Genomic DNA, 18,099 nt, shown 5'->3' on the forward strand with positions numbered 1-18,099 from the left:
GAAAGACCTAAATAGGAAATCTCAATGCATATGGCATAATCTTGGCATAAGGGCTTTTTCAATAGTGGCCTCCCTCCCAAATGATTTCCGCCATGCCCCTTCTATGATGAGTTTCCGCCAGACCTTGAAGACCTGGCTCTTCAGGCAGGCTTTTGGGGTGGGCTAGATTTTATCTTCATTGTTTTTAGATTTTCAATGTCTAGGTATTATATGCCTATGTTGTACATTGCCCAGAGTGGCTGGACAGCCAGCCAGATGGGCGACTAATAAATTCTATAAATAAATAAAATCTAAGAGCTAGCTTGCACATGCAAATCTTATTTGTGTCTGCAATTCCCCCACCCACCCAAGGATGTAGAGAAGCCTCAGTGCAAACCACACATACATATAAGTAATCTTCAATAGCAGATATTCCTGTCATCATAGCAGGTTCTGTGCAGCAGGGCTAAGCAACTGGTTTCTGGCACTATAATGAGAAGGGGAGCAAGAGATGGAGACAGCAAGTGGTATCTGAATGGCACAGCTAGATTTCTTAAAGCATTGATCCCAGGGAGGGATAGGAACAAACACTGTTCAGGCTCCATTTCAGTTAGAAACATATCTTCACTAAACACTGGTGGATGGACGTGAGAGACAGCAAGGTGCAATTGTTAAAGGGTACTGAATTAAGAATTCAAATCTTCCTTCAGTCAAGAAGCTCATTGAGTGAACCTGAGCCATTTGTTTTTTCTTAGCCTAACCTACATTGCAGGATTGTTGCAAGGATAAAATTGGTGTGAGTGCAAATAGTATACACCACCCTGAGCTGTTCAGAAGTAGGACTTAATTAAAAAAGGAAAAAAAATGTTTGCAGATGATATCCACATAAAGTCCAAAGTGTGAGCAGTGTGGGACTTCCGGGAAGGGTGACTTAGCCTGTGCCTGCTTTTGAGACGGGCTCCTGCCTCAAAAGAAGCTTATTCAGATATATCAGTCAGTTTTTTCTTTTTTTTTGACTGATTAAACTTCTCCCGGGTAGGGAGAAACGAAGAGATTAACCTCAAAGCCTATTTTTGTTGGGGCGACCAGATCTCATTAATTTATGGGACGAGGTCCAGCCGACGAAGGTGGGACGGATTTTCAACAGCAAGCTCTATCTGATAAAGCGAACGTTCACCTTATCTTCTAAGAGAGAACGCACTAACAGGCAAGCACCCTTCTTTCTATATTTTTCTTTTACTTGACTTAAATTGTTGCTGTTTAAAAGAGATTTGCCAGATTGATCGGTTTTTGACATCTCACTGGGGAGCCATAACTTCTCTCTGCTACGCACTAATTAATAGCTTATCTCTGTTTTTGTTGCAAAAAGCTGTCCTGGATTTGCATTCTAAAGATATACACAGAAGAGGGATTTCTATTCCAGATTTTTATTTTGAAGAATATTATATTGTCTGAGACTACTCTCTTTTTGGTCTATTTTATTTTGACGAATCTGTTTTCTGACGACTGCCATTAATTGTTTCGATCCTGGGAACTGCATTTTGTTTACTTAACTATGGAGAGATAAGGCTGTCTGCTCTGTTTATACTGTGATGTCACCAAGTTTGGAGTATTAACCCAATTGTTGCTGAAATAAGAAGTGGTTTTCCTATATTTTTCTTTTAAAATGGCAATTAAGAAAGTGGCTGAGAATCTGGAAATAACTATGTTTCAGAAAATAATGGATGAGATTGAGATAACGAAACAAAACCTGCGACAGGGTTGTAAGGAGTTGAAAATTGAATTGAGTAAAATGACGCAGGAGATTAAAGATATAGGGGTCCCTGTGAGAGAGGTGACCCTGGAAGGGGTCCCTGTGAGAGAGGAGACCCCGGAGATTGGAACAAACGTGGAACAGGAAAAAGATTTGGAGTCTATGGACTTTAGAAATAAAATCTATTGTTTGGAGACACAGGAGATTAAAGACATAGGGGTCCTTGTGAGAGAGGAGACCCTGGAGACTGGAACAGGGGTCCCTGTGAGAGAGGAGACCCTGGAGACTGGAATAGGGGTCCCTGTGAGAGAGGAGACCCCGGAGATTGGAACAAACGTGGAACAGGAAAAAGATTTGGAGTCTATGGACTTTAGAAATAAAATCTATTGTTTGGAACTCAATGTTATCTCTGAAGAAATTAATGAAGATTCTAGAGATAAAGTTATCAATGGCATGGATAATCTTCTGGACTGGAATGACGTGATGGAGCCCAATATAGAGAAAATCTATGGAATTAACTGCAGCCATGTGACAATGGAAAAACTTTCAAGAGATGACCCAGTGTATTTTGAAAAAAAGAACAGAGATATGATTTTACAGCAGTATTTCAGCAACCTATTTAGAATGGATGGCAAGAAAATATTTGGGATAGAGGTAATTCCCATCAGACTCTTACTATATGACTATGGCTTTGACAGCAAGATTATTATGGAATACTGATAATGGAAGATTGGATACTGAAATTACTGGACTTAACAAGACTACTGAAGATGGAAGATGGAAAATGGAACTAATAGGGATAATAGAACAATGGCTACTGAAATTACTGAACCTAACAGATTCTGATGTGATGGATTAATTGAAATGTTTATTTTGACTATGGTTATGACAATAAGATTATCATAATTAGTAATGAGATGGATTAATCGATATGCTTATCTGGTAAAAAAAAATTGATAGATATATTTCTTAAAGAATTGAAACCTCTCTTTGACTTTTTGTGGAAAGAATAAAGTAATGTTTATGAGATTTGATGATTAAGTAAGATAACTATTGGAGGAAAGTGATTTTATAATATGACTTAAGAGACAGGATTGTTATATATTATAGACTTATAACTGATCTGATCTTTGACAAATGGGAAGTCAATATTTTACTCTTTATTTTTTATTTTTATTTTTATTTTTATTTATTTATTTTTTTTGTTTAACTATTTTTGATTTTGTTTTTTGTCTTTGAATGTTTTATGATTTCGTCTTGTATGTTTTATGAAAATTTGAATAAAAATTATTGAAAAAAAAAAACAAAGTGTGAGCAGTGTGGCTACTCCATTTGATCTTGCAGGACTTAAGTAAATATGTGGCTGGCTCTCATTTGTGATTCAGTCCAATACTGGTGACTAACAAAGATATTCCAAAGTATCCACAGTTTCAGAAACTACTGTTTTTTTAAAAAAACTTCTCAAAACAGAATTCATTTTGTTCACCTCATACATATAACTGAAAAAAATGAAGCATGAATCACTTCAATGTTCTTTGCAGTTAGGAAATTTCAAATGCAGTTTAATTTTCTCACGCTGCTGTCCATGATTACAAAAATGTTTTTTCATTTCACACTTCTGAGGTATACCAAATAGTTATGGGTCATGTGGGAGTTTCAGTTTAATTTAATTTAAAATCTAAAATGTTCAAAACATTTTTAATACTTTGACTGCACAGCATTTAAAAATAGGAAAAGCCAAAGCTAGAGTGATCAATTATTAAACTAAGAAAAAGATGAAAGTATAATTATAGTTAAGCATATCAAACTGTCAGGCAATGGTTGAACTGTAATGATACAAGACATTTAAATAGTTTTAAAATTAACATTTGTGAAATATTAGCACTGGTGTTTTGAGCATTAAATGTTCCAATATTAACATAAAAATATGACAGAGCTCAGAAGACTCAAAAAGCTGAACAAAATATCAAAGTTACAGTAGCACATGATGGAAGAGAAAAATTAGACAAAGATTAAAAGCAAATACTTGTTTTCCCAGAGAGTGCTGTGTGCAATAAAAACTCTTTGTATGAACTTGGTGACAAAGCTCATAGTAGATTTTCACAAACACCCACTTCTAGTTAACCGTTGCTGTGTTTTGACATCTTTAGCAGTGACATAAGCCAAACTCATTTGGTCTGCCATGTGCCATAGATCTCATGAACCATTTTAGATTTGCTTGCAGCCTGAAGAAAGCATTCTCATAACCAACTGTGATATTTCTTTGCTCAGATGACAAAAAGAATGTTCTTCACAACCATTTTGGCAGCATGCCACATACTGAAAGATTGTGGCAAATTCAAAAATCACAAGCTTTCTCTGAAATGCTACCAGTTCCACGCGCAGGACCAGCCAGACAGGCCCAGCTTTGCAGTCTCAATGCGTGGATGAGACGATGGTGTCGGGTGGAAGGGTTCGGATTTGTTAGGCACTGGGGAACATTTTGGGACAAACCGGGCCTGTACAAAAGGGACGGGCTCCACTTGAACCAGAATGGAACCAGACTGCTGGCACTTAAAATTAAAAAGGTAGCAGAGCAGCTTTTAAACGGACTGAGGGGGGAAACCCGACAGGAGCTGAGAAAGGTCCGGTTCGGAATAAACCTCCCCCCTGGGATAAAAACCAAAGAAATGATGACATTTTAAAAGGGGTAGGCCTAGAAGTAGGCATTGTGAGAGCAGGGGCACAGGATATAAATTCAGAAGAGCAAAATTACCACAGGCCTAACCACAAGTGCCAAAGACACTTGAAGAGAGACACTGCTTACAAGTGCCTGTACGCTAATGCTAGGAGCCTGCGAACCAAGATGGGAGAACTGGAGTGCTTGGTCTTAGAGGAGACCATTGATATAGTGAGCATAACGGAGACCTGGTGGAATGGAGAAAACCAGTGGGATACGGTTATGCCTGGATATAAACTATATCAGAAGGACAGGGAAGGACGTATTGGTGGCGGAGTCGCTCTATACGTGAAAGAAGGCATTGAATCCAGCAAGCTCGAAACCCCAAAAGAGGCAGACTCCTCCAAAGAATCGTTGTGGGTGGTGATACTGTGCCCCAGGAGGGACTTAATACTGGGAACGATCTATCGTCCCCCTGATCAAAATGCTCAGGGAGACCTGGAGATGAGATATGAAATTGAGGAAGCATCCAAACTAGGAAATGTGGTAGTAATGGGTGACTTCAACTACCCGGACATAGACTGGCTGCATATGTGTTCCAGTCATGACAAAGAAGCAAAGTTTCTAGATATTCTAAATGACTATTCCCTAGACCAGTTGGTCATGGAACCGACCAGAGGGATGGCAACCCTGGACTTAATCCTCAGTGGGGACCGGGACCTGGTGCGAGATGTAAGTGTTGTTGAACCGATTGGGAGCAGTGACCACAGTGCTATTAAATTAAACATACATGTAAATGGCCAATTGCCAAGAAAATCCAACACGGTCACATTTGACTTCAAAAGAGGAAACTTCACAAAAATGAGGGGATTGGTAAAAAGAAAGCTGAAAAACAAAGTCCAGTGGGTCACATCACTCGAAAATGCTTGGAAGTTGTTTAAAAACACTATATTAGAAGCTCAACTGGAGTGCATACCGCAGATCAGAAAAGGTACCGCCAGGGCCAAGAAGATGCCAGCATGGTTAACGAGCAAAGTCAAGGAAGCTCTTAGAGGCAAAAAGTCTTCCTTCAGAAAATGGAAGTCTTGTCCGAATGAAGAAAATAAAAAAGAACACAAACTCTGGCAAAAGAAATGCAAGAAGACAATAAGGGATGCTAAAAAAGAATTTGAGGAGCACATTGCTAAGAACATAAAAACCAACAACAAAAAATTCTATAAATACATTCAAAGCAGGAGACCATCTAGGGAGACAATTGGACCCTTGGATGATAAGGGAGTCAAAGGTGTACTAAAGAACGATAAGGAGATTGCAGAGAAGCTAAATGAATTCTTTGCATCTGTCTTCACAGTGGAAGATACAGGGCAGATCCCTGAACCTGAACTAACATTTGCAGGAAGGGATTCTGAGGAACTGAGACAAATAGTGGTAACGAGAGAGGAAGTTCTAAGCTTAATGGACAATATAAAAACTGACAAATCACCGGGCCCGGATGGCATCCACCCGAGAGTTCTCAAAGAACTCAAAGGTGAAATTGCTGATCTGCTAACTAAAATATATAACTTGTCCCTTGGGTCCTCCTCCGTGCCTGAGGACTGGAAAGTGGCAAATGTAACGCCAATCTTCAAAAAGGGATCCAGAGGGGATCCCGGAAATTACAGGCCAGTTAGCTTAACTTCTGTCCCTGGAAAACTGGTAGAAAGTATGATTAAAGCTAGATTAACTAAGCACATAGAAGAACAAGCCTTGCTGAAGCAGAGCCAGCATGGCTTCTGCAAGGGAAAGTCCTGTCTCAGTAACCTATTAGAATTCTTTGAGAGTGTCAACAAGCATATAGATAGAGGTGATCCAGTGGACATAGTGTACTTAGACTTTCAAAAAGCGTTTGACAAGGTACCTCACCAAAGGCTTCTGAGGAAGCTTAGCAGTCATGGAATAAGAGGAGAGGTCCTCTTGTGGATAAGGAATTGGTTAAGAAGCAGAAAGCAGAGAGTAGGAATCAACAGACAGTTCTCCCAATGGAGGGCTGTAGAAAGTGGAGTCCCTCAAGGATCGGTATTGGGACCTGTACTTTTCAACTTGTTCATTAATGACCTAGAATTAGGAGTGAGCAGTGAAGTGGCCAAGTTTGCTGACGACACTAAATTGTTCAGGGTTGTTAAAACAAAAAGGGATTGCGAAGAGCTCCAAAAAGACCTCTCCAAACTGAGTGAATGGGTGGGAAAATGGCAAATGCAATTCAATAGAAACAAGTTTAAAATTATGAATATTGGAGCAAAAAATCTTAATTTCACATATACGCTCATGGGGTCTGAACTGGCGGTGACCGACCAGGAGAGAGACCTCGGGGTTGTAGTGGACAGCACGATGAAAATGTCAACCCAGTGTGCGGCAGCTGTGAAAAAGGCAAATTCCATGCTAGCAATAATTAGGAAAGGTATTGAAAATAAAACAGCCGATATCATAATGCTGTTGTATAAATCTATGGTGCGGCCGCATTTGGAATACTGTGTACAGTTCTGGTCGCCTCATCTCAAAAAGGATATTATAGAGTTGGAAAAGGTTCAGAAGAGGGCAACCAGAATGATCAAGGGGATGGAGCGACTCCCTTACGAGGAAAGGTTGCAGCATTTGGGGCTTTTTAGTTTAGAGAAAAGGCGGGTCAGAGGAGACATGATAGAAGTGTATAAAATTATGCATGGCATTGAGAAAGTGGATAGAGAAAAGTTCTTCTCCCTCTCTCATAATACTAGAACTCATGGACATTCAAAGAAGCTGAATGTTGGAGGATTCAGGACAGACAAAAGGAAGTACTTCTTTACTCAGTCCATAGTTAAACTATGGAATTTGCTCCCACAAGATGCAGTAATGGCCACCAGCTTGGATGGCTTTAAAAGAAGATTAGACCAATTCATGGAGGACAGGGCTATCAATGGCTACTAGCCATGATGGCTGTGCTCTGCCACCCTAGTCAGAGGCAGCATGCTTCTGAAAACCAGTTGCCGGAAGCCTCAGGAGGGGAGAGTGTTCTTGCACTCGGGTCCTGCTTGCGGGCTTCCCCCAGGCACCTGGTCAGCCACTGTGAGAACAGGATGCTGGACTAGATGGGCCACTGGCCTGATCCAGCAGGCTCTTCTTATGTTCGTATGTTCTTATGTTAAGATCAGCAAGCAGGTGCTAGAGACCAGTAGTCCAATTAGCTCTGCATGGCTCTGGCAAAATACTGGTTACTTCAACTGCAGTTGGGCAATTATATATTCAACTTACACAGTTTACTCCAGTCTTCTATCCGACCAGGAATTCCATGCACAGAATTCCCTGTAGGACAGTGAAGCAGGAAAAGTGCACTCTGCTTTGCCAATCCCATTAGCTTCCATACTGGCTGCAAAGGAAGCGATTCCCTTGTTCCATTATGGAAGCTGAACAGGACAGCAAAGCAGGTGATCAGCTTCCATGCAAACACTACCCAAGTTGGGAGCCCAGAGGCACTCTAGGCAAAGGAATTTGGAAGATGCAGCTTGATCTGGCTCAAACAGCTCCTCTATTTGGTGTGGTATACCAATAAATGTTAAAGGGGGAGGGGAGAGAGAGGGGAAATAGAAAGAAAAAAGGTGCCACTGCTAAGTAAGGAGGGGGAAGAGTGGAATAACTAGGTCAGCAGCAACAGCAGAGAAAGTGCAAGGGGGTGCTTCTAGCCTGCACACTGGGTTTTTTTTAACCAGCCTACTTTTTACTCAAAGGAGGGGCCTCTTATGAGTAAAATGGAGCAGAATAAAAACATTTTTGGGGTAGCATCTTCTAGGAGCTTTGTAAAAAGGCTGGCTTACTCTATGGTCAGATAAACTTAGAGGCTCAGAAACATGCTGAGCATGAGTATGTATCTTCTTGAACATAACAGCTAACTGTTACTTAAGGGTATTATCTCCAAAAGCCAGTATACGTTCTTTTAAATGAAGATGTAGCATAACAACCTTTAGAAATAAAAAAAACCCTCAATAGACAGAATGCTTTTCATAGAAACATGTCTCACAAGTCATGGTAACGAATGTACTTGTAACAGGCAGTCTATTATTCCATCTGATGCTTTATCTTTAAACAAACAAACAGCCGCATAAACCTGAAATTGAGATCAGAGGACTGTCAGTAGATATGAAGGACTGTGTAGCTCTTTCCCTACTTATGAATCCCTCCTTCCAGGGACAAAGTATAGGACAAATGATGGAAAGAGAAAGGGCTAAGTAGTCTGTCTCCTTCCCTACCCCAGGTGGTCCTCCACTCCCATTTCAGGCTTCCATGGCAGTTTTGGCGTTTGTTTAAAACAAAATATGGTCAGGGGAAGAATTGTGGAACTGCTTGCCACATAGTATGGCCCTTATAAATATGGCTGTAATCAGACTTACATTAGGCAGAATTTCTCTGTGCTGCAATGTCTACAGAAAACAAAGGCTTGTGTTCAGCCTTGACCAGCACCACATTTGTTACCAATTCAAATATTTATAAAGTAAAACAATTTTCACAGAACTATGGCTCTATTTGTAAAGGAAAATTACCCTACTGAATAATCTTCCTGCAGACCATTTATGATTAAGCCAAACGCATGTATAGCTTATAGCACATTAAACACTTTAATCTTCCTTTCCTCAGAAAATCAACAATTAGAAGAAACTCACTTGACTTCACAGGAATGAATGCTTAACTCTTTATGTAGAAGCCCACTGGTAAGGTTATACACCAGGACTGAGCCATTGCTTGTTCCTGCAAAGAGTCATTTGCATATTTGTAAAATTTACAGAAATCACATTAACATTTTTAGATTAACTTGGCTTCCTCCTCCCCAGACAAAACTGAATTTGTTAGATTTATTGTTCTGCATAATTTGCTTTGTTCATTCACACTCAAGTGATGAATCACATCGCTAGACATGTTTTACATCTAAGCTAGCCTTGTGCTTAACAACGCACCTCACAGCCATAGGTGAACATTCCATGCAGGCAAGTGGGCAGTTCAGTAGAGAACAGATCACTCAGTCATTCCGGTGCCATCCAAGATAGTGTCTAAGGTGACCATGGAGGAAGGGGCTTTTGATCCTCTGCAGCCACCACAGAAATACAGGTGGAGGAGGGACAGATTACTCTGTCCCTTTTCCACACCTCCTCCACCAGCCAACTTGATTTCCATACCAACTGCAAACAAAGGAATGCATACCTTCCTCCATGAAGAACAACAAAATATGCAGCAGGCTGGCAGTGGAGGGAATGACATTTTCTGTCCCTCCCCTGCTCGCCCACTTAGAAAGTTGGAGGCTTTTTAAAACCAGGGTGCTAACATCACAAATAGCCTGGGCTTCCCGGTTGCCTGTGGAGGACGGAGCTTGTTCTTTTCCACAGCAAGACTGCAACTGAAGTCACTAGCCTCTTAGCAGGCTGGTAAATTTTTTTTGCAGACAATGACTTTTGTGGGAGAGTGGCTGGTTATTGACCGTAAACAATAAAGTAAGTAACTAAGGAGCAGCTCTAACTTCAAGGCAGAATTCTGACAGACTATGCCATCAGGGGGAGAAGACATTTTGATTGCCATTACACAAGTAGAATGACTGCACTGGTCTTAAGACTTATTTCATACACAAGTACTTTCTTAAAATAGTCAGTGAGAAGTTCACCAGAGAAAACATCTAACTTCAACTTATGTCAGTACTGAACCTTCAAAAATCTATTGTGCAGTGTAAGCACAAGACAAGGCATGACAAAATCCGAGTAGACACAATCGGGATTTCTACACAGAAGGGCCATAGTTCAGTGGTAGACCATCTGCTTTGCATGCAGAAGGTCCCAGGTTTAATCCCTGACTTTGCCAGGTATGGCTGCCCAAAACCCTAGAAAGCCACTGCCAGTCAGTGTAGACAATACTGAGCTAGATGGACCAATGGTCTGATTCAGTATAAGGCAGCTTCCTATGTTCACAGAGCATGGGATCAGATACACTGAATCCATTAATTGCTTTCAGTAGATGCATTTTAGTACCTTGGCTAAACCTGTTTTAAGAATGAATTCTATTAAAACAAATGTCAGATCTTTACGGAGGCAGAATTAAGCAAGTATTTAGCAAGGGTCATTTTAACTCACTGTATTTTCAGCATTTTGTATTTTAATCAGAGGAAAAAAGCATTAGCCATATGAAATATTTGGCTTAGAAAGGGACACAAATCATAAATCATCATATGGCAGGAATATCTAAGAACAAGAAAAACTACAAATAGATTCACTTAAAAATAAAGCTTTTCATCTCTCTTTTAATACATTTATTTTGAAAAGTAATTCAAGTATCTCACTGGCGTGCTATTTTCGAGAGAAATAGTCCCTAAACTTACACACTATTACTGCAAAAAGTTAAACTGAGCAATACATTCAACTTTATTGCTGAATACACTTACCAATGGCAAGGAGAGGCTGATACTGTTTTATGTTTTTTGTGGTAAGAGGTGGACACATGCGGATAGCAAATGGAGGCAAAGGTAGACCTGAAAAAAGCCCTGTTAGCAGGAACTTTAAATGCACTTCCTGTAAACAGTAACTTTTTAGTTGCTCTTCAGTAGAAAGTGTGCCTTGCCCTGATTCACAACAAAACAGAAAAAACAAAATTGATTTCATGCATCATTTGGCAAAAGGCAATTACAAACTACAAAACTGTAAAATATTTAAGAGACTATCATGTTCTTAATATGGTTTATACACTCAACAAACATTGGTCCACCTCAATTAAGAGGCATCATCTTTTTCATATAGGTGCTATCCAAAGCCTCATTCACTTTCAGGAAAATTGTGCAGGATACATTTCCAGCGTTTTTCATTTTCATAAACCGACAGATTGAAACAAAATACAAAAGCAAACACAAAGCACAATTCGTGCTTTTATCTTCTGTTAATCTTGGATACATACAAGTGTTGTAATTCTCTCAAATCTTTTCAATTCTGTGGTTTCCATTTCATTGCAACAGCACAGCTTCTTGCTTGTACAAGACCATATTAAGATAAACTAATTAGCTAAAGTAAAATATAGAAAATGACTGCTTAGAAAATTCCAGGGAGGTTTTTGACTAGATGTACTTTGTCAGATGCATGAAGTATTGCTCTGCACCTCTGCTCTTACCTATCACTGATAGTTTTTTTAAAAAAAATCAAGCTTCATAAAAGTCTGAGCAAAATAAATGTAAATATTTCAATGAACTTACACAGGAAGCAGCTAACTTTCTAGCATTCAGTTTTGAGCCAACATTTTGAACCATATCAGCTGTATCAGACAGTTCCAAATGACTCTTTATTTAGTAACTGGTAAATATCTGGCTGCCACACTCTTACCTATCATATTATCTAGTGACAGGTCTGGAAGTTTATTCTGAGATGCTCCAACAGGAATTCCACAGAATGAGCCAGGTGAGTACAAAGGTGCACTTGAATTGCTGCAAAAGACAACAATAAAAGTGGAGCATTCAGCACTCCAACACACTTTTGCTTGGCACCAAATAGAATCACGTATAACCATCAAACAGAATCAAGGATCAAGGGTTCCGTCTCTGCAAAACGGAGCAGCCTTTATTCTCAGTGGTTGTAGTCCACAACTGCTGATTGGTTTAGCCCCCAACCTGATGGCAACCCTGAATTAAATAGCATCCCTTTATGAAATGTATGCCATTCCTATCTATGGACAAAAGTAAAGTACTGCACATTAGGTCATTGTTGGCCACTGGTTGGCATCTGGTTGGCCACTGTGAGAACAGGATGCTGGACTAGATGGGCCACTGGCCTGATCCAGCAGGCTCTTCTTATGTTCTTATGTTGCACTGAACGGCTGGTTTCCCCATTCAACACCAGCTGAGATCCCTTTGAATGTTTCAAGCACAGATCACACCAACGCATTGCGTGTCTTTGCAAAACACAAACTCATCCTCCACACACATAACTTGTAATCATGTGTATTTCAACTGATAAGAGTATTATTGAATTAATTTAATAAGAATGAGGTAGCTCATTTTATATGAATACTGGTTTTGCAGGTGATGAAAGAGAATATCACCACTATTACCAAAACGCCACTATTTTAAAGTATGTACAGAATACAGAATCATGGCATGCTGCATCATATAAGCACAATATGCTTATTAATTATGACCTGATACACACCATGTTCATCTAAATCATACACAAGTCTTGTCAGGCACTATGCATGCCATGCCACTATTAGCTAGAGCCATCTGGCTCAAATTATGCATTTCATATGGCAGGTGTGCCAAGTATTATTCACTCTTGCTGTAGAAATAGTTCAAAGTGGTTTGGCAATGTTAGAAATGAAGCAGCATAACCACGTTCATGTGTTCCCCGAGTGCATGTTTAAACCAATAATAAAAAACTGAACATGTAGCAAGGTTACCCAGCACGTAGACTCTGGCTTGAAATGCTGGACTTCAGCTCCCATATCATTACTCTACCATCACTGACTATGAGAGCTGCAGAATTTTCATTCACAGGACAGCACACCATAGTGAATGGGCGAACAGTCTTGGTAACCCTGATGGCATCACATTGACTTCGTAAGTCATAGACCAGCTCCTGAATGGGGTCAGGGTCTGTGAATATGAAAATACTACATATCAGATACACACAGCTATCAGTCAAATGCAGCTGCCATGCTCTTGTGCTAATTCTGCTGGTTTCCACTGTTACATCTTATAAGAGGATACGAACTACAGAGCTATCCTCTGTAGATAAAAGCAGCCTGCTCACCTGGATCTTCATTTAACGTATCATTTATACAACTAAGAGATCTGCGAACTCTCAAAGTTATACAGCCATTTTCGTGTAGGCAGAACAACCCATCACGCTGAAAACATGGGATTACCTAAAGAGACAGACAAAAACCCTAAGTTAATATTCTTCATGTTTCTTGTGGAATCATGTCCTCAGTATTAATAAACCAGCATAAATCCCATAGGCATGAGGATGACTGGTTGCAGATTTCTCAAATTTGCTTCAAGTGCTCCTGTATTGGGTTCTGATTCGCTACAGAGCAGGATGAGGCTCATATAAAAACAAGCTAACACTTGTTAGTGATAAAATTGGCAAAGTACAAAAGATTTTATTAGACTTTTGAAAACTGTCAGGAAACTTTGCAATTGTTCACACACTCTAAAGTGTCATAGGGTAGTCTGAACAGTAGTCTAGCAGGTTACTTGTCAAAAAGAAATGGCTAAAAGTGTTAACCATGTGGTAAATAATTTACTTAGGCTGAATGCACACTCAACATCACTTAATGCTAGCTACTCTTTTCCATATACAGAATGAATTAAGGGTGATAGAAGTGTCCCCCCCCCAATGTTCGGCAATTCCAATCTACCCTACAAATAGCATTTAACTTGGATAGTAATAGACAACTAACCACCATACCTCAGAATGAGTGTACAAAACCTTGGATACATATGTGCAGGGAGAATATTCAATTAAAGAAAACTGCACTTCTTATGTTAACCATCAAAAGCCCCACTTCTCTAAAAAGTAGATGAGAGGCTCTTATGAAGACAACTTCAACTGTTCCCCACTGGTAAAGATACAGAACATAGCAGTGAAAGACTGAGAAGTGATATTTTAAAAACTGAAATGCCTGACTGGACACTCAATTCTTGCAGCCTTCACACTGAACAATTTTTCCACTATATTAAAAAATGTATATCATCTGATAGTTAACAAAATAATAATAAATATTAATTGCTCAACAATAACAGGTGGTATCAAATGAAAATCCTATTTAGAGTAGACCTATTGAAGTTAATGGGCAAGACTAAGGTTCATTAATTTCCCTGAGTTTACTCTGATACATAGCACTGTTTGTATCAATGGAGTATTCAAAGGTTTTAATTATAGAGCCACAAGAGTGGCTGTGTACTATAGACAGCGTGGATTTTTCACATTTAGCAATGTTAAATTGAAAATATCCCCCATGCCATTCTGATGCTTCCCATAAGCTCATTTCAAAACAAAACCTTACAAAACCTATGGTCCTGAATTCAGAAAGGCTTGCTTAACAACCCTCTACATTTTCATGGCGATACACAAAACAGTCAGAGAGAGTAGACAGTTCAAAGTCTAAAAAGACAGAAAAAAACCCAGAGCCCTTTTGGATTTTTTTCTTTCAGAGTTCTCACAATCTTGAAATTCATTAAAAATCAGCCATGTTCACAGAGTACCCATAATCCTATTACAGTAGGGCTCTGCTTTACGGCACTTCGCTTTACGGTGCTTCGCTAATGCAGCGGTCTCAATTAGACTAAAGTCCCACTTATATGGTGCTTGTTCCTCTTTTACGGCGGTTTTCGGGTGTCGCGTGCCATTCTATTCAATGTGTTCCGTTTTTCAGCGGTTTTTGCTTTTTGGCGGGGGTCCAGAACGTAACCCACCGTATGAGTGGGGCCCTACTGTACTGACCTTGCCCCATACTCTGACCTTCATCTTCTGCAGTTTAAACGTTAAAAAAATGCCTGGCTGATTTTTAATAAATTTTGCATTGAACTGAATGATAATGTCAAGCATGCTCAGTAAAAACCAACTGTCAGTGTTCAAAAAGCCAGACTCACAGCTGCTTGGCATGGCTAATCAGGGGGCCACACCCACACCAGACTTTGATTTCACTTGAGACAGTCATGGCTTCCCCCAGAGAATTCTGGGAAATGTAGCTTGTGAAGGGTGCTGAGAAGAGACTCCTACTCCACTGAGGTCCAGTGGCCAGAGTGGTTTCTGATTGAAGGTCTGTGAGGGGAACTGGGCATCTCCCAGCAACTCTCTTCTTTGAGAGAAGCCATGACTCTCCAAAATGAAATAAAGGCCTGGTGTAGATGTGGCCAGGGACAGCTTTGATTTAAATTTGGGTGCGAGGCTACATGTGCCTGCTGTAGAATAAAAAGGTGAGAGGAAAGCTGAAAAGCAATGATACTATTCACAATGTTTTCCTTTTGGAAACGGGCTTTCCCTCTGCCCAGTGCCCACCCACCCTCCCAATCTACTCCCCTCCCCCTCCCCCTCCCCTCCCTGCCCCTCCCTTAGGTCACTATGACCTGGGAGACCAGGACTACGGCCTGGGAGACCAGGGTTCGAATCCCCACACAGCCATGAAGCTCACTGGGTGACCTTGGGCCAGTCACTGCCTGTCAGCCTCAGAGGGAGGCAATGGTAAAACTACCTCTGAATACAATTTAGCATGAAAACCCTATTAATAGGGTCTCCATAAGTTGATATCGACTTGAAGGTAGGTCATTTCCATTTTCAAACATGATTGCACAGAAATAAATCCAACAGAACACAAAAAGTATGCAAATGATCAAACCCACCCTCCCTTCTCCTCCCTCCTATCCCCTACTTGCCCCTTCCCCCCCTCCTTTGCCCTTCCCTCTTCATCTCCTCCCAATCCCCTCCTTACCCTCTCCCCTTCCCCTTCCTCCTTCCCCTGGTCAGTTTTACCTATCTTAAGCATGATTGCATGGGAGTAAATACCATTGAACTCTATAAGCATGCAAATGAACAAACCTTCCCTCCCCTCCCCCTTCCGTTACCCCCCTCCAATCTGCTCTTTCCCCTTCCCCCCCTCCTCCCCCATGGTCAGTTTTACCTATCCTAACCATGACTGCATAGCAGTAAATCCCATTGAACTCAATAAGCATGCAAATGATCAGACCTGCCTTTGAATGAATGAACGAACAAACCTTTATTTTTACCCCACCCTTTTTCCAAAACTGGAACTCAGGGCGGCTTACAAATAAAAAACTACACATAGGTAAAAAAAAAACATATAAAAATAAACAATTAAAATAGAATTAAACTATTCGCAACATTAAAACCATGAAACATACACTTAAAATGCTAAGACAATTTAAAACATTAAGAATAGAACCATAGAACAATACAACAGACCTTATGAGGCCCTATCTGAAATATCTTCTAGTCCAAAAGCCTGTTGGAAGTCTTTGCCTGCCGACGGAAGGATAGCAAGGAAGGGGCCATTCGTGCTTCCCTAGGAAGAGAGTTCCAGAACCTGGGGGCAGCCACCGAGAAGGCCCTGTCTCACGTCCCCACCAATCGCACTTGCGAAGGTGTTGGGACTGAGAGAAGGGCCTCTCCTCAAGATCTCAACACCCAGGCAGGCTCGTATAGGGAGATATGGTCTGACAAATAGCCTGGACCTAGGCCGTATAGAGCTTTATAGGTCAAAACCAGCACTTTGAATTGTGACCAGAAACAAACTGGCAGCCAGTGGAGCTGTCGTAACAAGGGGTTTGTATGGTCCCTGTAACCAGCCCCAGTTAGCACTCTGGCTGCAGCTTGTTGTACCAGTTTAAGTTTCCGAACAGTCTTCAAAGGCAGCCCCACGTAGAGCACATTACAGTAATCTAAATGGGATGTAACTAAGGCATGCATCACCGTAGTCAAATCAGGCGTCTCCAGGAATGGGCGCAGCTGGCGCACCAGTCTTAGCTGAGCAAAAGCACTCCTAGCCACTGCAGAGACCTGGGCCTCCAAGTTCAAAGCTGAGTCCAGGAGCACACCCAAACTGCGAACCTGCGTCTTCAGGGGGAGTGTAACCCCATCCAGCACAGGCTGAATCCCTATTCCCTGATTTGCCTTTCAACTAACCAGGAGCACCTCTGTCTTGTCTGGATTTAATTTCAATTTGTTCGCCCTCATCCAGTCCATCACTGATGCCAGGCACCAGTTTAAGACCAGGACAGCTTCCCTGGCTTTAGGTGGAAAGGAGAAATAGAGTTGGGTGTCATCTGCATACTGATGACACTGAACCCCAAACCTCCGGACAACCTCACCCAGCGGTTTCATGTAGATGTTAAATAACATGGGGGACAAAACTGAGCCCTGAGGGACTCCATATGTCAACGGCCAAGGAGTCAAACAAGAATCCCCCAGCACCACCTTCTGGGTTCGTCCGTCCAGGAAGGAACCGAGCCACCCCAACACAGTGCCCCCAAGTCCCATCCCGGCAAGGCGGCCCAGAAGGATACCATGGTCGATGGTATCGAAAGCCGCTGACAGGTCCAGTAGAACCAACAGGGACACACTCCCCCTGTCCAGTTCTCTGCGTAGGTCATCCACCAAGGCGACCAAAGCCATCTCTGTCCCGTAGCAGGGCCTGAAACCAGACTGAAATGGGTCAAGATAATCCGTTTCATCCAAGAATCTCTGGAGCTGGGCAGCCACCACACGCTCTATTACCTTAACCAGAAATGGAATGTTGGAGACTGGCCAATTGTTACCCATTATAGAGGGATCCAGGGAGGGCTTTTTCAACAGAGGTCTTACAACTGCCTCTTTTAGGCACATTGGAATTCTGCCTTGTTTAAAGCGGCATTTACCACTCCCCTCACCCAGTCGGCCAGTCCCCCTCTGGCACTCTTAATGAGCCAGGAAAGGCAAGGGTCTAGCAAACATGTGGTGGCTCTCGCCTCTCCAAGGATCTTGTCCACATCCTCAGGCTGTACAAATTGAAAAAAATCCATTGTTATTGGATAAGCAGGAGCCAAAGTTACATCCCTTGAGACTGTATCAATTTTAGCGTCCAAGTCGGAGCAAATCTGAGCGACTTTATCTGCAAAGTGCCGTGCAAATTCTTGACAGTGGGCTGTTGAGTGGTCTATATTACCCTCACGGGGGCCTGAATG

At 41.3% G+C, this 18,099-nt stretch overlaps 1 protein-coding gene across 6 annotated transcripts in view; it reads right to left on the reverse strand.

Moving 5' to 3' along the window:
- WDR11 (WD repeat domain 11) overlaps positions 1 to 18,099 on the reverse strand; it is a 100,712-nt gene that overhangs the window by 48,855 nt on the left and 33,758 nt on the right. For 5 of the 6 annotated variants that reach the window (XM_061635822.1, XM_061635824.1, XM_061635819.1 and 2 more), the window contains 5 exons: positions 13,169 to 13,283; positions 12,816 to 13,011; positions 11,747 to 11,847; positions 10,822 to 10,998; positions 9,062 to 9,146 (listed from right to left, as the gene is read on the reverse strand). In XM_061635822.1, the coding sequence (XP_061491806.1) occupies positions 9,062 to 9,146; positions 10,822 to 10,998; positions 11,747 to 11,847; positions 12,816 to 13,011; positions 13,169 to 13,283 (674 nt within the window). The remainder of the gene's footprint in view (positions 1 to 9,061; positions 9,147 to 10,821; positions 10,999 to 11,746; positions 11,848 to 12,815; positions 13,012 to 13,168; positions 13,284 to 18,099) is intronic. The other variant, XM_061635823.1, reaches the window with a different exon arrangement.

This window comes from Rhineura floridana, chromosome 7 (assembly GCF_030035675.1).
Source record: "Rhineura floridana isolate rRhiFlo1 chromosome 7, rRhiFlo1.hap2, whole genome shotgun sequence".
Taxonomy (NCBI): Eukaryota; Metazoa; Chordata; class Lepidosauria; order Squamata; family Rhineuridae; genus Rhineura; species Rhineura floridana.